Here is a 22,987-nt window from a genome sequence, read left to right on the forward strand (position 1 = left end):
TTTCAAGATCAAGTGGACAGATATAGCAAACAAGGACCCCCAACCAACAAGAAGCTTAAATTTAAGGCCAGTGATAACCTTTTGGAATTATTATTCTCCAGTACACCATTCTGCACCTAGAATCTACTTTGAGCAGGGACGCAGATCCCAGTTGGGACAGGTGGACGCGTCCGAGCCAGTTATTTCTTGACTATGTTTCTCAAAACCCTCAATTCCGTGTGTACCATCTCGTCTCGTACGAATGGGATGCTGAGTCCAGCTACCGATAGCTAATTTACTGGCACAAATGTATAGACAGAGTCGGTAAAATGGATGGGGAATAACATGGCTGCCAAATCAACACCAAGAGAGTACAACCTGTTGCTCTACAGGAATATTGCGTTTCTTATTTAATTAATCCAAGAACCAGTTATCATGCACGATTCACTAGATTTTGTTCAGGAACTCGGAAAGCTCTAAGATCGGTCGGGTAAATTCAAAGACCTATACTTAGACTTAAATCCGCGAATCTCCCACTTTGCTGAAGCCCGGCCGTATGCCCTACAAAACTACATAACTTTTTTTTGTAAAACAATACTTTTTTGAGATGGTGGGATGGGATGGGCATTCAAAGCGGCGCGAGATAATGATATAGACATATGTGATATCAGAATTAATGCTTTGCATCAATGATCAGTGTAATTGAATCACAATGTAATCGTATTTATTCAGAATAAAAATTGACGTCAAAAGGGGTGTTGGATATCTCCCTTCAAAAAGTTCAGTGCATATGTAAGTATACGTAATTTGGAGACGGTGGTAGCATCATGCATTGTAAACTATCAAATTTCCTTAACAATGGATGTTATATATGCCCCACTACCCCCACTCCACACACACACACAACGATACATCTTCTCGGGAACTCGGCATACCCCTTCCAGCAAAATTCCTGGACGCCTTGCCCCACATGGCGAGTAGCCATGGTCGCGCAGCTACCCATTTCAAATTCCGGGTACTACTTTTCAGCGACAGCCCATAGGAGGAAGCAATTCTTGATTGGGGGGGGGGGGGCTCTATCACCCTAGTTCCTTAGGCGAGGGGCCGCCTAAGCACCGGAAGCTCTTGGGGTCTAGATCGTAGGAGACGCCTTCTGAGCGATTTCTGGCTAGTAAATTAATTAGCAATAAAGTGAAATTTATTTACCATAAAAACACAGTCTATAGTGGTTTAATCCTGTGATGCTGAATTGACATAAAAATGCATAATAATACCAAGGTTGTGGACACTCTAGATGTCACAATGTTTATCCGATTTTGATTAAACTTACAATATACATGTATGTTTATTACCGAACGTTCTCGGTTCCTTTCGATATTGGCGCATATAGGACCCTCACTTCCTGGATTATGGCCCCTGTTTGTACGAACAATCACATTTAGGTTTGTGGATCCTGTAGAAGTGACCGTTTTTATTTGATTGTAAAAACCGTTCAAATATATCCGATTTTTATCCAATGTTGACGAAACTGGAAATATTGGTCTATCTCCCAAAGATCTCGGTTTTGTTACTTTCGAAATTGGCATGTATCGGGCCGTAACTTGACCTCTGATTGTACGAAAAATCACTTTTTTAACTTACGGATACTCTAGAGGTCACAATTTTCATTAAACTGCGTGTAGGATCAAAAGTTCTTGGATGAGTTCGACTTGGTAGCATCAGACCTTACATTCTAGAGCTATAGCCCCTGCTTTTCATGCAAAATTTGAAATATGTACGGATTTTATAGACCCTCCAGTGGGGGCTACCATTGTTGTCCCATTCTGACTTAAATATGTTATGGATCAAAAAATCTTAAATGAGAGGATAAGCCCAATTGATTTTACCTCTTCCCCATCCATTTCTTGCAAAATATGGGCATATCTTGCTTGGTAACCGCTTGTTTTAACTGGTCATAACTGATAGCAGTGAATTATTTGACAGGTAAGGGACACGAGGAAAGAGTATAAATAAACCTAATATGTCGACCCTCGCAACCGTAGGTCTCTTAACCCAGATATCAGTATAGAGCATATAGCAGAGTTTTCTTCTTCTAAAAGTCTACGTTCTAGAAGTCTCACTTCTATTATGTTACAATCAAGCCTCTTTCTCCAGCCACAGTAGTGGACCGTCCTAAGGCCTTCCTTTGAGCAAGTTTTGTAGTCATTTGACTACAAAAAAGTACTAGCCTATAACTCCCTTAATTTCCAATTACACTGATCCCCAAACTGTGCTGTACATAGCTTAACATATAGAGGGTAAACCTAACCGTATTATTATATGATTTGATCAAACCCAAATGCTATGCGAAATTTCTATTCAATTTAAAATGGCCGCCGAACCAGAATCCCGTGGTGTCATTGCCACTCGAAAATACAGAAAAACTGTTCGGTAAGATAAGATTATGATTTCAGTGTTCCACTCTTCACTATTTGTAACATAATTACTTATTTCCATGCAAACTGTGATGATATGTGTTGAAAATTTTGCAATTGAACCTAATTTTACTTGCTCAAAGATTCGAATAGTGTATCAATTGCAGACGTGGACAAGAATTATCACAGCTACAAATTACAGCTGTAGCTAACCCTCTGACTTAGCCATTGGCCAAGCATTAAATGGTAGGACAATCACGTCCTATTAGTGTCCTTGTATATGGACACAGATATAAACGGAGGCACAAAACCCTCGACCAAGTCGCATGGATTTCGACTTTGTGATTCGAAAGACATTTTGCCATGAAAAAATAGCTCAATAATCAATTTTGAAATCTTATTCAAATCCCGACGACCCTGACCCATAAAATATTATTAATGCAAACTATTTAAATTGTGAAAGATGTGATGCGTGCCTTTGAATTGCTCGTGTAAACCAACCAACAATCTGATTAAATTCCATTTTCGTTTCGATGGCCCACACTACATGGAGATCTGACAGGTCGCGTCAGGGATCATAAGAGCGGCTTTTGACCCTATGACGTAAGACATTGATTAATCAATCAGCGTTGACGTTTCTAGTGGTATACCCGCAGTTCGAAAGACATTTTGCCATGAAAAAATAGCTCAATAATCAATTTTGAAATCTTATTCAAATCCCGACGACCCTGACCCATAAAATATTATTAATGCAAACTATTTAAATTGTGACCCATTCCTCTTGCAGTGCTACGGCCAATTCTTGCAGTGTTGTCGGTTGATGTCGACGAACACGTCTCCCGATCAAATTAAACATAACACACTAAAGCAAAGATACGCTAAACAGTAAATCTTATGCAAGAACCGATAGGAAAGCAAACATGGATAGGATAAACCAACAAGCGGCAGTTTTCATCAACCCTTCCTTGAAGTGTCAAATTTGACAATGAACCACGTGTAAAGCACTATAGCATGTCGCACATGCAGCTCAGTGGTTCTGTTGGGGCGATAAAGTCTTCATCTGTGAACATACCCTCAAAGCAGTCCAGTGTCCATGACTATTTATCATATCACAACCTGCATAGGTATTTGCATTTCAATATCCCCTACTTTTTTTGAAGAGTACATCTTGGTAACTTCTGCTAAAAATTGGCCAAGTGGGTGCCATTTTTCCGGCAAAGAATCTCACACTTAAGATGTCATTTATCTCTTTTCAAAATTCTAATAAGGCAACGAATAAGATAACAATTTATTACATAAAGCACTGTCTTTTATTCTATTTTGGTTACATATACAATATGTAAAACCTTAATGAACACAGGGAATTTTCATGTAGTAATATGCCGACATTTATATTTACATATGACAATAATTATGATAGTGGGCAGTATATATATATATATATATATATATATATATGTGTATATATATTTATATAGTAACAACAAACAATATAGAAAACAAAATTACAATTTCTTCACGATGGTGATTTGGATATCAATATGGCAAGACTACAGAACTATGAAAACTGCAGGAACTTCATATACTTGAACAGTTATCAGATGTAATTTAATCATATTAACTTGATAAATGAGTTTTCTTGTTCTATAATCATAATCAACTAGTGTTCATTATTATTTCATGAGATAAAAATAAACCTTTTCACCCTAAATTGAAACTTTGATAAATAAGCCGTTAATATTTTTAAATAATCAATATCAATTACATTATCAAATTAAAATGTAATAAAATGAATATCATAAAATTTAAACTTATTATTTTTGTTTTCCTTGTTAAAATCTTTTATTTTGGTTATAAACAATATTTGTGCTTTCAAAAATCTCATCATAGAACAACTTTTGATTTTTAAAAAAAAACAAAAAACGTAAACTTCAAATAACACAGGTATATTTGACATAAAAACATTTAACAGTTTGATTAAAGTTTTGGCTTCATAAATCTTTTCTACTCGCTAAGATTTTATTCAAATTGAAATCACTATTGTTAATGAAGAGAAATTCAGCAAAAATTTATTGTTTCTCACTTACTCAGAACTTTAATGATTCACTACCAACCTCTATGTTTTTTTATTAAGAAAGGGAAGTACTCCCCACTAAGCCAACCTACGGCCAGGGCCACAAATGGACAGATTGCAAAATCATATACTAATATACAGGAGGCGGCTCTCCTAGGTCCCTAGGTCTGTGATATAACCTTTGTGGAAGGATACCTTAAAGAACCATGGTAATACTATTCAGAACTTAAAAGAGACATCAGTGCTTTGGATATCAAATCATAAAATGCTTATTTTGTCTTAAATATTGGATATCAGAAGCCCATCTTTTCCCAGTAATATCACAACATCAATGTTGATTAAAATTGACAAATAATTCGTGTTTTCAATGTCGAAGGTTTTGGATGATACAGAGTTAGAGACTTAGCTACTTTAATACAAGTAAATCATACAGCCATTTTTAAGTAAGATTCAAACGAAAAACAATTAATACAGTTATTTCTGAAAACAAAACATAAACAAACAGATATATGTATAAGACAGACTGCAGACACAACATTTACAGTTTGAGACATAGATGTTTAGCCATCCACTGATAAGACAAGTTCAGAGAGCTAACTATACTAGTTGTTTGAAATCTGAACTCAAAATATTCCATAGAAAAATGGTTTGTTTTATGCCCAATGGTAATATAAATTTGAGTAAATTCTGAATGAGTAAAAAGTCTGAATTATGATATACCCCTGCTTTGATCATTGTTTGGTTTGGGTGGTAAAATAATATACAATTTAAATGTAGGAACATAAACATGACTGAACCTACATCACAACAACAGAATTAATACAACAAGTTAAGTACATTATTTACATATTAAAACAAGGACGTTAAAATGATGACTATATACACTATGTACATTAAACATGATTATTGTAATGAACATGATGATGATGATGACGATGATGATGATGCAGGAAGGGTAAAATATGATGAGTTTTATGTGGTATTTGATTGGGTAGCTTGACGGACACAAACAGCTAATAATTCATCCACTTGTTCACCATCTGCTTCTGGATCTATATCAAACTCCTGAAAAGAAGAAAAGAAACTATTCATATGAATAAGCTAAGACTGGTTAGCAGAGTGACAAATTCCAAAGGGATTTTTTTTATACTTCAGGGGTAAATCTCTCTCCTCCCCCCAAACTCCCAGATATTGAAACATGTTTAAGTTATTATTTTCTTTTTAAATTTGACTGTAATTGGTACTACCTACCTCATTAATAGATTTAAGAAGTTTAGCTATAAGTTTACGTAGAGAAGACAGTTTAGATTTGGCGTCATCTGCTTCTTGTTTACGAGATGCAGCCTCTGTTTGGAAATTACTAACAAGCTGAAATAACACACAAGGAATAAAAGATAATGACCTCTGTAGCTGTTATTTGAATACAAGATAACCCCCGACATGAAGATAATAACCCTATCTGTTATTTGAATATAAAATAATCACGTCCACAGCTGTTATTCAAATAAAAATAACGACCTCAGTAGCTGTTATTTGAATATAAGATAATAACCTCTACAGTTGTTATTCAAACAAGCCAACAGTAAGGCTGATGTCCCCTTCCGAAATCCCAAAATAAATAGATGACTATACAACAAGTTTCATCACTCTCACTTTATTACCAGGTAGAACTAAAGTTATCGTGTCCCAAAGCATCAATCAATCAAATTGCTTATCTCTGCTTACCCTAAGCAGAAAATGCTCATCTTCGAACTCCATCAAATGAAATGAAATGGGGTTTAACGTCCTACTGTTCTGCTCCTATACTGGGCTAATGAAGACGGGCATATGCCATACAGTGTGCTATGAGGAAAATTTTGCCCGGGCAGCGGCACTATCAAATTCCAACTACCAGGGGACATTTTACATGCATTCAAATATATATAAATGGGACCTCGGTTTTTCGTATCATCCAAAGGACTAGACAGCTGTCCTTGTCGGGCCCTCCGTTCTGCACCACTGACAAGGGGAAAACCACGTCGGAAAATCCTGATGAAGAACTCCAACAAGGCATTGACCTAATAGACACCTACTCCAAGTTTGAATATTCTAGCTCAATTAGAAAGAGAGTTATTGTGTCCCAAAAAGTGTGACTGACAGACAGACGGACGGACGGACGGACAGAAAGACGTACGAACCCATTTTAATAGTCCCCTGCTTTCTTCGAAAGGCGGGGGACAATAAAAAAATAATAACCTCTGCAGCTGTCTGAATCTAAGATATGAGTTTATTCTGGAAAAGTAAAAGAAAGGCAGAGATTTTTGTTTTATACATGATTTCTTCATGAGTGTACTTTTTATTCGGGATAAATGAATGGTTTATCTCATATGAATTTTCATAAAAAAACAACTATAACTATAAATTGCAATACAACTAGATTAATATGTAGAATAATAACTTCATACCAGCTTATTAGGTAGGTTATTGTAGAATAAAGACCTTTTACACTTCCATATGCAGATTATACCAAGAGGATAACCTCTAAAAATCAAAGCCTCAGATGAATATAAATTGATCAATGCACCTTTAGCATCTTCACAGATACAGAGCTTATTACAGTGTTCTCTACCTGCTCCCGCAGTAGATATTTTTTTATACTACATTAAAATTACATTGCACAATAATAGAACCCAAATACACCTGAAAACATGGAAATACAGGATTTTACAAATCAGTCACAGTGAGATCAAACATGCAACAGTGGTCATAGAACTACCTACCCAAACTGTGTAGCTTAATTATATATGATGACTTACCCGTCTTAAGCCTCGTTCATAATGATCAAAGAAATCATCTAGAGGAAATACAGATAGTTCTTGTGATGACATGGCAGATATAGCATCTTTATCCATTATCCATTGTGGTGGTAGGAAATAACGTAGACATGTTCTTTAATGAAAAAACACATAATCTTTAATAGTCATAAAATCAAAATACATCCCAATTATTACTATAAAGCAAAGAAATGCATTTCACGTTAAATCACTGACAAAAGATGTTACTTGTTTCTGTTAAGGCAGTGGTATAACTCAATTGATTTTCACATTAACAGCTCTTATTTAATTGATCCGAACATAAAATCAATGCTTAAGCTTAGTTATGTTTAAAATTTTAGGTTACATAGATCTATCATTAATAATATATTTGCCCTACCTGTAGCCATTAGCTATTTCATCATTAACTTGTGTATTTTGTGTAGAGGAAGGGGTTGTTGTAGATGATGTCGGAGCTTCAGTTTCTACCACACCATCTTGTGTTTCAGATTCTGGTATAGGTGAGGGAGGGGGTTCACTAGATGATTCTATTAATTTCTGACCATTTTTAGCTATTCTAATCTCTTTACTCTTCTTATCGAACCTATAATAGAAGACAAACAATATTTAAAGACCTGTCATCTATGAGAATATGGTTTCGAATAGGAAAAATAAATTTATAGACTCACACTGCATAACAAGCCCACAATAAATTAAACAAGCCAACACCAAGTTTGGTCATTTCCTTTGAATTAGAAACAGTATTGTGTCCCAAAGTCTCAACCAATGAAATTGCCTATCTTTGTTTGGCCTAAGCAAAAAATGCTCATCATCGAAATCAGTCAGTTCTCTGCTTTCTGAACCACATCCAAGCAATCATCATAGATCTACATGGACTACATGTACCTTAAAATTTGCAAAAAGTTATATAAGACAACATTTCACTGGTAATTTGAATTACACAAAATGTAATTGTACTGTAATCAACTACCGTAACAAGGTCATGCTAAAATTAGGACTTCCTATCATTTCTTTCTTTTTTTTTTTTTTTTTTTTTTGATTTTAGGGTTGTTAAAATGATCATCTTATTGACCAATAATTAACAATACATGATATGGGACCAAAAACTAAACAATTACTTAAAGAAGAGAAGTTTGTATTAACAGTAGGACAAACCACTGCCATATGCTAGATTCATACATTCGGGCATTATAACAAGTGAACAGCACACTTCTCCTATTAAAACACTCATTATACGCTCAAGTTAATCACATTACTGTACCCGCGTTGAAAGACCAGGCTAAGCTGGGAGTCTGTCTTACAACTTGATAATAATAGTATTGTAAAGATGATAGCCTCAAGCTCCAATATTATACTTGATTGTCAAGGGGAGGGGTAGTTGTGTTACCGTTATACTGCTTTCTAGTTTAAAATAAACATGCTCTGATTACAGATGAAGAAAGAAAGACAAGTTTGCTATTAAGTTTACATTAGACTGTAGTTATAATATTACACTATGGTATGAGGATAAAAATCTGTAGTAGTATTAAGTTCTACTAGTGGTGTGAATATTGATTTTAATGTCTAACTACAACATTCTAACTCACATCATGATATTTACATAAAATAAACTTTCCAACCAATCAAATAAACAGTATTCATGTATTAGTTTGGATTTTTAATCAATTCTATATAGAAAAATAATTCATTTGATTAAATAAAATAATAAATTAATCCGATAAATTTTTAATTTCCATCCATTTCTTCCTAAAACCTACTTTCAAATCTAAGTAATTGTGTAAAGAGTATGTCAGAATCCTTTTTTTTTATTATATACGTCACACTAAAAATTAATAAATTGATGAAACAATAAATAAATAAATGAATGAAACAAGCTAATGGGGAGGCTGATGTCCCCCCGCCAAATTGAACAAGTGGTTGCCATGCAAGATACACCCATATTTTAAAAATGACGGACAGAGAACGAACTTAAAAAAAAAAAAGTGATTTTTTGTCCAGGAAGTTTCGGTTGGATATGCTCGAATATTGAAAGGAACTGAGATCTTTTTGATATAAAAATATATTTTAAGTTTCATCAAAATCAGATAAAAATTGTGACTTTTAGAGGGTCCACAACCTTGGTATTACATATTTTACCACTATTTGTGTACAAGGAGCGGCCATTGTGGTGTAACAGTGATATATTTGAACGTTTTTTTTTAAACATCGGATATAATTTCTACCTCTAGAGGGACCACAATTGAAAAATTTGATTTTTCATGCAATCATGTGCCATAATCCAGAAGTCACAGGCCGATATGTACGATTATTGAAAGGAACCACCACCTTTGGTTTATAAACATACATTTCAAGTTTCATCCAAATTGCATAATAATTGTGACCTCTAGATTGCCCACACGCTAAAAACGTGATTTTTCGTACAATCAGGGGCCATAATCCATGAAGTTAAAAGCAACCAAGATCTTTGGGAGATCTATAATTCAAGTCTCGTCAAAATCAGATAAAAATTGTGACCTGTAGAGTGTGTGGACAGACGGAGAGGGGCGATGACAAAATAGTCCACATGAAAATGTGGGCGTATAAAAAGTAATAGCCAAGTTTCACCATTCTCACTCAATTACAATGAAAGTTGTCAAGCTCCAAAGTCTCGACCAATCAACTTGTTCATCATTGAACTTAGTCAAGGTATTGATGTACTGAAACTATACTCCAAGTTTGATGTAATTAATGAAACTATACACCAAGTTTCACTACTCTCAATCAATTGGTATCGAAGTATCATGTCCCAAAACATTGATGCAGAAAATGTTCATTATTGAACTTAGTCAAGGTACTGATGTAATAAAACTACAGCAAATGCTCTTTTACCTTCGAAAGTTGGAGGAAAATAAATAAATAAATAAATAAATACTGGTAAATAAATATTACATATTGGTATTACCCATTCTAAATTTTATTTGCATCAATTAATATTCTAATTGATTGTTCATGCTATCACCAAACTAACAAATATAACAGTTTAATTCTCTCCCCGGTCTTTAAGATCTGATCAAAGAAAAACTTGTCCTCGTGAAGATCATTGTAATCTATCGACAAGACTAGAACTAATCAAGTTGAGAAGAGACAGATTATTAAATTATCATTAATGTTAGTCAAGTCTATAATTTCCTTTAACAAATGACAGAGTTGCCTTATGTCGTTGTGAGGTGATAGTCCCAGTGCTCTGGCTTTTCAATTTCAACCTCGTCTGAGCTTGAAGGGGAACAATTACTTTCAATTAGATTCAAATGATAGCTTTGTGTAAATAAAAGCCATGGATCAAGCTGCCGTCATCCAGCGGGATTTGATCGCTATGTCTTGGTCTTGACAGAAGAATTTACGAGACTGCTAGAAGACGGATCCTTTAAGAAATTCCCTGAGGGAGTGTAAGAAGATCCAGTAAAAGTATTTAAAAGCTATATTACATGGTGGAAGAAATATTGATATCTTGACTATAATTTTAGGACAAGAACAAGTTGCCTGATCATGAATTACCTCTTTAATAATTGTTAATTAAAGATCGTTAAAATTAGATACTCTGTTAATTAATATTTGAAAACTGATTGATACAACTGATTTAAATTAGATTATATCATCTGCATGTATTAATATATTATTTACTTTAATTACAACTAATCTATTGTACATGTTACATTAGTTACATAGGTTGCAATATTTTACACCGAACATGATTTCAGTTCTTAAATTCAACTAAGAAATAAAACAAAAGGTATATCCTACCCCCACTCATGTAGAGTAGTAGGCCATTCTGACAAAAGTACTAAAATATATTTTCATGATTATATTTTTTTCATTTCCTAAAAAGATATTATTTCTGTTAAGTAGAGACTATGCTTCCAAAAAATGTAAGCTATTCTCGATATATTATAAACAAAGCTGACTGACTACACTTTCTAAATAGTGATTATTTTTATAAGCAACTCTGTTAAAATACCAAAATATTTAATTGAATAAATAATTTTTGTTTAATTCTAAAACATAAATCTAATTTTATGTTTTATTTTTAACAATTTGTTACCTACAGAATTAGAGGTTTTAACATTTCAATTGGTATACTTTTATTACAATTCAAACTGTTTTAAATCAAGTTTCTATAGTGGTTGATTAAGATGAAAGGAGATGATGAGGATGTTTAAGATGAATATTGTAATATGAGCCGTAAGATACTATAGATAGAATTGTTTTTAACAGATGGTTAATACCAGTTTAATCTAAAGACAACCAATCATCTAATCTATTTAGCATAACAGGTAGTCTTAATTATAACCATTTAGTTATTTATACATAGCCCTCTACAATTGGGAGGTCTAAAAAACATTTCTCTCAATTTATCAATGAAATTGAAGTGAATACATAAAAGATAGGTTGACAGGCAACAAAACATACGCCCACAGCAGTGACAGCACCCACGTCGTCTGAGCAGGTAAAAAGAGTTGTCACATATATTTTCTTTTGTTGGTAATGAAACATTAATAATACACTAAAATCTGATTAAGAGTAACAACTCATTAAAGGGACTATCCCGATTTTAACAGAGTCTCAAAAATAAAAGTCCGAGTTCGTATGAAATTTAAACGCCAAAATATAGAAACATAGTGTATTTACCCCGTCTCAAAATATTGAGTCATTTGGACGTGAAAATCAAAACTGCTTATCCGGACACGTAACCCTTTTAAGATTTCGGGTCAATTTTTTCGATGGGTGACCTGATAATCGATTCCCGTTCCTTTTGAGGTTTATACAGTGAATGACCCATGTGCTATACTTGATAACGAAAGGTAAATTTCACCTACACATTATTCTTATAAAATAAAAGTCTGGTTTTATCCAGACACTGCATAATACAGCTTGGGACACCGGTCTCCATTTCCAGATGAAGACTGACGGGTTTAAGTTGTTTGAAAACTTATCACTCATATTGAGTTAGTTGCTCGGCCCTAATGTAGAGGATTTTAAGGGATTTTAATACAAAAATAAGCAGTTTTATTCTCGATAATATTATCGGGATTGGCCCTTTAAGTAATTATCAGAAGATCATTAGAATTTGTTTGGCTTTTAGTTCTGCCCCATGTTTACATTTAGTATACAAAACATTTAATATCATGGATTTAGCTATCAAAAACATTGAAAATCAATATACTTGTTCGTCTCAAGACCTTAAACTATGTGTATAAATCTAAAGTCAAGCAAATGATCACTTTGGCCTGTAGAGCATCCACAAGATTTATCAAAGTCATCAAGGGCCACAACTCTGGCAGTAATTATTGGAATTCCTTGAATATATATAGGTGTGTATAAATTTAAAGTCAATCGGATATTAAAGTAGCTAAGTCTCTAACTCAATATCATCCAAAATCTTCAACACTGAAAACACGATTTATTTATCAAACTAAATCAACATTCATGTTGTGATCTTACCGGGAAAAGATGGGCTTTTGATATCCAATATTTAAGACAAAATAAACATTTTACCATCGGTACACGAATCGTGTACCATAATGCGCTTCAGCCCCAGTTGTATCAAGAGACTCAAGGGACGAGGCTATACACATGGCACCAAATACAATGACGTATGTAGACTGGAATAACCAGATGCTAGAAATTTGCACTCGCTTGAGACTGCTGGCTTATTTCGCCGAATATAACTGATTTGAAATTGGAGTAAAAACGGAAACCACTGAATGTAAACCAGTTTATATACATTCATATTACAGTATTATATGCGTTGCGACCCACTTTTGTCAATTTCTAGGTCCCAAATGTTAGCGATTTAGCTCCTTTAACTTTAGCCTCTAGAGTGCCCACAAGATATTTCAAAGTGACCAAGGGCCATAACTTTGTAAGTAATCATCGGAAATCGTTGAAAATCACTAGGCTTCTTCATCTCAAGAAACTAAACTTGATTACCCAATCAACAATCTAAAGGTCCTGACAACTAAGTTGCTAATTAATTGACAAGATCAATTGAAGTTATTCTCCAAGTTATAATATACAAAACATAGATTACTAATGTATGGACTATTCTCATTTGTTCTGAATTAAAACACTACCATAGGAAATGTGAATATGCAGCATGTTTTGTTACGAAAGGAGTGCATTGCATGCGATAAATATTCCAGTTGGCGGGAAAAAATATATAAACATTTTTTTATATAAAAATTATTATCCATTTTTATATATAAAAATTATTATCCATTTTAGCAGAAATTGTCAGATCAAATGTTTACTACAATTTTGGCCTTCAACACCCCTGAAAACCTATATAGAAAGAACTATTAAACAACAAAATAGCAAATAGATGGCATGGTTGCTATGTGATTCTGTTTTGGAACATACATCTTTAACTTTCTTTTTCTCAAAACTTACTTTCCTGACCTGGGCAACTTCAAATGAATACGGCTCATCAGTCAATTTCTGCCTGATTCAAATCAATCATACATCATTTTCAAGGTACTGAGAGGGAGAATGTGAAAATAATAACTCAATTTTTCAAAATTTCGTCATTGCAACTCATTTTGCCAGCATTTAACACTTTTAACCCTAGAGCCAATTAAAAGATTAGCTACCTACCCCTAAGCTTATTAAATCAGCAGGGCCCATCTCCCTAAGCCAATTAGTGGATTATTGTTAATCCTAATACCCTCTACAAAATTGCAAATAACTAAAAAAATATTTTCTATACAAAGAAATACTCTGTTACAAAAATGTACAGATTGTGGTGTTCTTTCCAATGATATAAAATTCAATTGTACAAAGTGGCAACTATATTACTATAAATAATATTGAAAAGTCAGTTCCACTAAATTTATGACTTTTCTGTCATAATGGTAAAATAACATGAACAAGTATTCCCTAAGAATTTTTTTCTTTTTTTAAAAAATAGAACACAAATATAGTCCCATTGGCAGCAGTATTCAAAGTAAATATAAATATAACTTTTAAAAAGAAATATCACCCAAGTGACGGTCACTTCATCGCTATCGGCATTTGACATTTCTGCCTTTGGATATATGGCAGGAATAGTTGTCTTTGCTTCATTGCGTCAAAAATAAAAGATAGGTTGCCAGGCAACGAAACATACGCCCACAGCAGCTAAATCGTCCGGGCAGTCAACAAGAGTTGTCGCATATTTTTACTTTTTTCGGTAATGAAACATTTATAATACACTAAAATCTGATTAAGAGCAACAACTCAGAAAACCATTAGAATTTGTTTGGTTTTTATAAAGTTGTCGCATATTTTTACTTTTTTCGGTAATGAAACATTTATAATACACTAAAATCTGATTAAGAGCAACAACTCAGAAAACCATTAGAATTTGTTTGGTTTTTATAAAGTTCTGCCCCATGCTAACATTTTGTATACAAAACTTTTAATACTGTATCATGGATTTAGCTGTTCCAAGTCATAAAAATTCATTGAAAATCAATATACTTGTTCGTATCAATATCTTAAACTCTGTGTATCAATCTGAAGTCAATCGGATATTAACTTTGGCCTCTAGAGCGTCCACAAGATTTTTCAAAGTGATCAAGGGCCATAACTTTGGCAGTAATTATCAGAAATCTTTCAAGATCAATAGGATTCTTTGCCTCGTGACCACAAACACTGTTTATAAATTTAAAGTCAATCAGATATTAACTTTCGCCTCTAGAGCACCCACAAGGTTTTTTGAAGTGATCAAGGGCCATAACTCTGGCAGTAATTATCGAAAATCACTGAAAATGAATAGACTTCTTCATCTCATGACCTTAAACACTGTGTATAAATTTAAAGTCAATCGGATATTAACTTTAGACTCTAGAGCGTCCACAAGATTTTTTGAAGTGATCAAGGGCCATAACTCTGGCAGTAATTATCGGAAATCGCTGAAAATCAATAGGATTCTTCGTCTCATGACATTAAACACTGTGTATAAATTTAAAGTCAATCCGATATTAACTTTGGCGTCTAGAGAGTCCAAAAGATTTTTTGAAGTGATCAAGAGCCATAAATCTGGCAGTAATTATCGGAAATTGCTGAAAATCAACAGGCTTATTCGTCTCATGTCCTTAAACACTGTGTATAAATTTAAAGTCAATCGGATATTAACTTTCGCCTCTAGAGTGTCCACAAGATTTTTTGAAGTGATCAAGGGCCATAACTCTGGCAGTAATTATCGGAAATCGCTGAAAATGAATAGGCTTCTTCGTCTCATGACCTTAAACACTGTGTATAAATTTAAAGTCAATCGGATATTGATTTTTTGAAGTGATCAAGGGCCATAACTCTGGCAGTAATTATCGGAAATTGCTGAAAATCAATAGGCTTCTTCGTCTCATGACCTTAAACATTGTGTATAAATTTAAAGTCAATCGGATATTAACTTTGGCCTCTAGAGCGTCCACAAGAATTTTTGAAGTGATCAAGGGCCATAACTCTGGCAGTAATTATCGGAAATTGCTGAAAATCAATAGGCTTCTTCGTCTCATGACCTTAAACACTGTGTATAAATTTAAAGTCAATCGGATATTAACTTTAGCCTCTAGAGCGTCCACAAGCAATTGTGGACGCCGGACGGACGGACGGACGGGGGCGACGACAATATACGACCACATTTCAATGTGGGCGTATAAAAATATATAGTTGAACTTTTTGACAATGTAATATTCCTCTATGTAGCTTGTATTAAATCCTAAAAGTTTTGATTCAATTTAGCTTTCCGAAGTCTAGAATTATTATCCGTAAGTTTTGTGGTATCGTCTGTCGGGAAGCGTGTCCAAGATGACGGCCAACATGCTTGATCTTGGCTGGAGTATACGTATTTTTCGCATCATAATGTCAAAAAAAATATAAGTAGTTGATTCCTTTGACATTATCATATTCCACAAAATGTCTTGACAGTAAATCATAAAAAATCTGATTCCATTTCACTCTCCCATATCATAAAATTATCAGCCGCAAGTGATAACGTGAAAATATTGGAATAATGCCAAAGTCATTGACACGGTGTGAATATCCAACCTATTACGTAAATACCGGAAGATCCTTTGTTGAAGCGTATGTTTTTTATTCGATAATTAGCGAATATAACATTCCTTTTCATCAATGTTTTATTTTTATTACTCAATCACCATTAATTTAAGAAATAAAAACAAAAGAAATCAGTTGATTGATCTGGCACTTTTGTTCGCTAATGCCGTTGCCCAGTATTTTGGGTCTGCGAGTTGATTCCCTATCGCGAAATCACAGGTGCGAACTGATTCGCACTCGTCAAAAATGGGTTAAAGATTAGAGTATAGTTATTGAGTAAATAAAAGGGTGATGGACAGACGGACGAACCCAATCTTAATAGTCCTGAGGAAGGTCCTGGGCATGAGTAGTCAAGTTTTTTTTGGATAGGACATAAAACAGAATTCTTATGTACACGTTGGCATGCACTTGAAACAACCCTTGAAACAAGTAGGATTTGACAAATTTGTTAACAATTGAGTAGTACTGAGAAGCATTATAGTTTATATGTTGCATAATAACTACTAAAGTCTAGTTCTTGAAAAAATTACACACATTTTCTTGACATCTACTAGATAACAACCAACATATTATTCCAGACAAGAATAAAGACACATTGTAAAACTGTGTCCTCTATAAATAAAGCTATATATTAACTTGCATAATACTACTTTTTCTTAATATTATTTAAACATTTTTACCAACAGTGTTGTCTAACACTAATCACAATGGCAGAAAACTGATGAAGAAGTAGTTAGTTCTTCATATAAGCAGATCAACAAAATATTTAAATCAGCTTGAAATAATTCTAATATCTAATTAAATTAATATAACATTAACACATATCATCTGGCTTTAATATCAATACAATAATTTTAATATTTACCCATATCAACTTAAACAAGCCAACAGTGAGGCTGATGTCTCCCGCCAAAATCCCAAAGTAAATAGATGACACATATTAATTAATAGAACATCTATTCTTTTCGAAAATATCAAGTACTCAAACTGATGATCAACTATACACTAAGTTTCATCACTCTCTATCAGATAGGATCAAAGTTATCTTGTTCCAAAGCATCGACCAATGAAATTGCTTAACTCTGCTTAGCTTCAGTTCAAAATGTTAATCATTGAACTCAGTCAAGACATTCACCTAATGAACATCTACATCAAGTTAAAACATTCTTCCTCAATTAAAAGTAGAATTGTTACGTTCAGAAGTCTTGACCAATCAAATTGCTTATCACACCTTAGCCTATGCAGAAAATTCTCATCATCGAACTTCATCAAGGTGATGATATAATGAATCTATACTCAGAGTTTCATCAATCTCATTTAATTAAAACTGAAGTTATCATGCCCCAAAGCATTAATCAATCAGATTGCTTATCTCTGCTTACTGTAAGCAGACAATGTTTATCATTGAACTCCATCGAGGCATCAAATTATACACCAAGTTTCATCACTCGCACTTAATTAGAACTAATGTTATCGTGTCCCAAAGCATCAACCCTAAGCAGAAAATGCTCATCTTCGAACTCCATCAAACACCTACACCAAGTTTGAACATTCTAACTCAATTAGAAGGAGAGTTATTGTGTCCCAAAAAGCGTGAGGAACAGACAGACGAACCCATTTTAATAGTTCTCCACTTTCTATGGAAAAACTGCTGAAACAAATAATGAGCCGAGTGACCACATACACTGCAGTTGCACTAGACACTATTGTTACACAGATTTTAAATGTTTTCTCGATTCGTCAATTTAAGAAATTTTGATTCCCGATAAACTAATGACACAAATACAAATCAATGCCTGAAAACTGTCGCAAAATGCAGAGTGGCTCCAGATAAACAGTCATAGCTTTCAGGCACTTTATTTTGCGGAATAGGAGTAGAAGGCAAAAATGTGTTTTTTTATCCTAAAAAAATAGTTTTTTTTTTTTTTTTGCAGTTTATCTGTGAAAATTTGTTTACTCAAATGTTTGTGACTGTATACCTATGGCAAATGAGTGTTGCTGAAAATAGGTCAAGTTATAGCCTTCAAAAATTCTTTGTTACAATTTGATTGTCTTTATAACATTATTGAAAGTTATCAATGAAAGTTAATAATGACTTAACGTAGCATTTATAAAAGAACTGATGTTTTATCTTAGTGTGTACCGGGCAAAAACCTGATACCCCTTAAAAAAAATCTGATGAGAAAATTATGCTGGGCACTTTTTTCCATTTAATCAGAGTGACATGATTTAGTTTAGTAAAATTTATATCTCCAAAGATGGTATGGTTGGCAAAAATAGAACATTACTTATATTAGTATTATGCCATAAATTTTTTTTTTTGTTTCTTGTTCAATTGAGGTGTAAAAAAACAGGGCGGGGGAGAGAAGGGGGTACATTTTTTTTTAATTCTTATTTTCTGCCATTTTGAAATAAAGATAGGTTGCCAGGCAACGAAACATACGCCTACAGCAGCTAAATCGTCTGGGCAGTCAACAAGAGTTGTCGCATATTTTTACTTTTGTCGGTAATGAAACATTTATAATACATTAAAATCTGATTAAGAGTAACAACTCATTAAGTAATTATCAGAAAATCATTAGAATTTGTTTGGCCCATGCTAACATTTAGTATACAAAACATTTAATATCATGGATAATTAGCTGTTAAAAGTTATCAAAAATCATTGAAAATCAATATATACTTGTTCGTTTCAAGACCTTAAACTCGGTGTATCAATCTAAAGTCCATTGAAACGATTATATATATAAATTAGTGATGGTCCGATTTGGCACCTATCGGTTTTACCGATATCAGATATTGACAGCGAAATATATCACCGATACAGATACAATTACCGATCGAGGTGGATAAAAAACTATTTTACCGCGGGAATCAAACACGAACGCTGTGTTTTTGAAGTAATAATTGGGTCACGCTTCCAACACAATCAAAAATACACACCATCTATTATGAACATCATATTTTAAGTGTTGATTACGATATAATTCCTGACGGCACCTGTATGTCTATATTAGTTCATGCAATGATACATCAACAAAGCTGATAGCTTCCTGCATGACCTGTTGTCTACAGTGGCAATCACATGACATTCTCCCAACATTTCTAGAACTAGAGTTAAAAATAAAACATCTAATTGGAACTTATTTATTGGTAATATTATTAATTATTAAAGTATGATCATTATTATGGGTTATAATTTGTTGATACAAATTATATAAAAATTGTAAAGTAGCCTAGCATAACAATACAAATCACTAAATTATTTCTAAAATTTTATCGGCATATAGAAGCCGGAATATCGGACGGTAATCATGTGACATCAAAGGGATATCCCCCCTTTCATCCTTCATTCCAATCATGCGCAAACCATATGGTATTTTCCCACCTTTTCCAAAAATCATACTAATTATGATAGTGGCAGACAATACTAGCAGTGAACTAGATAGAACAAAGGAATAAATGCCACAAAGTAGTAAGATTTGGAACTTTTTCACGATAAGCGACGCTTCATACCAGCACGGTATGCAATGATGAGCCATTGCTGACATCTTCTTTACTTTTATTATCATGAATCGAGATATACCTTGTTTATTTCATAGTTAATAAATTTGTCATTAAAAATTCAATAGCCTAATTAGATCGAAGAGGGTCCTCCGCAAGGTACTGACTGTGTACTCCAATTCTATGATTTTGATCATCATGCAATTGGCTTTTTCCCTATTCCAATCAAAAGTTTTATCGGGTGGACTGTTGTACGTTAAATGTTTGTCTGCACATGCGCAGAAATCGTATTCTCAAAAATCGCACTGAGATACCCGAGCTCTCAAACAGTGTATGAATAAGGATTTAAAAAAAACCCCGGAGAACGGTAAGGATTTTGTAATGTTTATTCTTTCCTTTGTATGGCCCCTATGATGAGAGTCTCGTATTACCGGTACGTCTAATTAGCAACTTGCACGGCAACCGATATATATATATATAAAACTTTTATTTCTGTTGCCGTGGGCGTGGCAATTTAGATAAAGGAGACCGGTATGGATTTTGTACTATTTATTCTTTCCTTTTTACGGCCGCTATGGGAGTCTTGTATTACCTGTGCATCTAAATAGCAACGGGGCGACAACAACATACAACCACATTTCAATGTGGGTGTATAAAAATGTAACATTACAGGAATCTCGAGAGGAGGGAGTGTGTGCGTGTTGTTTTAAATATTTTTTTTAGGTTGGGATGATACAAAACAAAATTTTATCGCGATACATAACCCAAAGTATTCTAATAGACAATCTCGCTTTGCCCTGTGATTTATCAATAAAATAGAAATAAAAATAAAATAAATAAGAAAGAGACAACAATTTTATCACAGCATCTGGAACAATTTTCTACACATACAAAAACTGACAAGACCATATGATTGGCTGTGCCACCACGACCAAGGGAATTTTTGTTTTACGGCATGAAACTGACTTTCATTCAAGAATCTACAACAATATGTTGCCTGGCAATACTGTATTTCCTAAAGTGCTGTAAACTTGGAGACAGGAAATTGGAATGCGATCAATTTGTCCTTTCCTTTCTTAATTGTTTACGTACAGTACTAAGCTTATGGAACAGCAGACAGTCCAAACATAAATCTGTTTCTTGTAGCAGATTTGATTTTCTTCAACGTATGTAATACTACAATTATTTCCCAACACGTGAAATTGGTATTTGGGCTTATAAAGAATGCTGTCTAAAACATTTATGAATACCACTTTCATGTCTTCGTATGGTCGGTTATGTACATTTTTACTGATCAGTCACAAATCATAAAAAAAAACATGGCTTGACTTTTAGAGTAGGTACCAGAAGAGTATTTGCAAGTGAGATTGATCAAGAAATGAAATGGGGTTTAACGTTCTACTGTGACTGGGCTAATGATGACCGGATTGACCAAGAAATAATGTCCAGATTCAGAGGGTAAATGTTACGTAGGTCGAATCAATGAATGCGCAATTTACGTTTTTAGGGTTAGTAACACCAAGCTCGCATTTCGGCACTTAAAATTAGAGGCGGAAAATTTATTTTAAAATAAAGCAGTTCAAGGCACAATTTTAAATGGATTATAAATTACTAAATACAACACAAGCATACTTATCAATATATTTGGAGATTATCCTAATAGTAGACACCCTAGCGTACTAAATACAACACAAGCATACTTATCAATATATTTGGAGATTATCCTAATAGTAGACACCCTAGCATACATATTTATATTAAAAGATCTGAATTGATTCCTGCCATCATGACGCACAAAACACAGCCAAGGTTAGGAGATGAAAATAAAGAAATCATTTACCATTTGTCATATTTATCTTTAGGATGATTTTCAAATTTCACTTTCCATTTCCCTTCTGAACCAACTTTAACAACACATCCCATATACCTTGAATCAAAACAAACGGTATTAATATTACTAATAATTATGTACATAGTAATCTACATTCTATTCTTTCAATCTAGTAAAACAATTAACATATCAAATTTTATAAAGGTGTTTTCACCCATATCAAACTTTTAAATAGTCATTTCCATTCATCCAAACATCAGATTAAAGAATGTTTGATATTCATGCACCATGTTTAACTAAGAGAGATAACTCCAAACTAACAATCAAATTACAATATAAAATTAAATACAAACCATTTTCCATTGACTAAAGCACCAACTCTTGTACCTACTTCATCTACAAAAAAAAAAAAAGTATTCAGGGTTCGTACACTAAAATATGAATGAAATTCCATGGCTTTTCCAGGACTTTCCAGGACCAAACAGGGCATTTTCCAGGAACAAAATTAAAGCATTGCATGCACTGAATTTTTTCATGAGAAGTGTGTAAAGGTGATATATTCAATCGTTTTTTTTAAATCGGATAAAAATTTTGATCTCTAGAGACAACAAGCTAAAAACGTTACTTTTCGTACAATCAAGGGCCATAATTCTGGAAGTTAACAGTCCGATATACACGAATATTGAAAGGAACCAAGATCTTTGGGTTATAAACCTGTATTTCAAGTTTCATCCAAATTGGATCAAAATTGTGATCTCTATATGTCCACATGAAAATGTGGGCATATAAAAACAACACTTACTGGTAACCGTCGCTTTCCAAAATAATAGCACTCGTGCAGGGCAATGTCAACACACGTCATTCTTCGAATTTTTGTTATTGTCTCAAAGTACTTGTCGACATTTCTCCATATATATAGCTCGTCTTATTTTTTTATTATTTAAAAACACATCTCCATTCAAATTATAATCATAAACCCTAGAACATGCCATCAAAAAGAATCTTTTTTCCGACATTGCGCTCTCGTGTAATTTCCTGCTTCTTGCAAGTATTTATTGGATATATTGAAATAAAAACTGGTTTAACTGAATCACCAACAAAACTTGGAATTTTGGAATATTACTCAAGTTAGTCCTACAATTAGCAACAAATTACTTTATATTAATTAATATTATGGGCCATTTTTTCTTGACGTATATCAGAAAAGTATTACTAAGAGACTAGAATAAAACTCTGGAATCTCGATAAATGACTGCTACCATGGTGTTGAAAAACATTTGTCTTTATGGATGAAGATCAG

The 22,987-nt window shown here is 33.6% G+C and overlaps 1 protein-coding gene across 1 annotated transcript in view; it reads right to left on the bottom strand.

The window, feature by feature from the left end:
* Nucleotides 1–3,693: 3,693 nt before the first annotated feature.
* Nucleotides 3,694–22,987, bottom strand: part of LOC126825728 (ATPase MORC2A) — a 33,606-nt gene continuing 14,312 nt past the window's right edge. The window contains exons 7-12 of the mRNA XM_050555496.2: nucleotides 22,041–22,083; nucleotides 21,697–21,783; nucleotides 7,660–7,863; nucleotides 7,263–7,395; nucleotides 5,719–5,835; nucleotides 3,694–5,532 (exon numbers count right to left, since the gene is read on the bottom strand). Coding sequence (XP_050411453.2) covers nucleotides 5,440–5,532; nucleotides 5,719–5,835; nucleotides 7,263–7,395; nucleotides 7,660–7,863; nucleotides 21,697–21,783; nucleotides 22,041–22,083 — 677 coding nt within the window. The 3' untranslated portion in view covers nucleotides 3,694–5,439. The remainder of the gene's footprint in view (nucleotides 5,533–5,718; nucleotides 5,836–7,262; nucleotides 7,396–7,659; nucleotides 7,864–21,696; nucleotides 21,784–22,040; nucleotides 22,084–22,987) is intronic.

This window comes from Patella vulgata, chromosome 6, assembly GCF_932274485.2.
Source record: "Patella vulgata chromosome 6, xgPatVulg1.2, whole genome shotgun sequence".
NCBI classification, from domain to species: Eukaryota; Metazoa; Mollusca; class Gastropoda; family Patellidae; genus Patella; species Patella vulgata.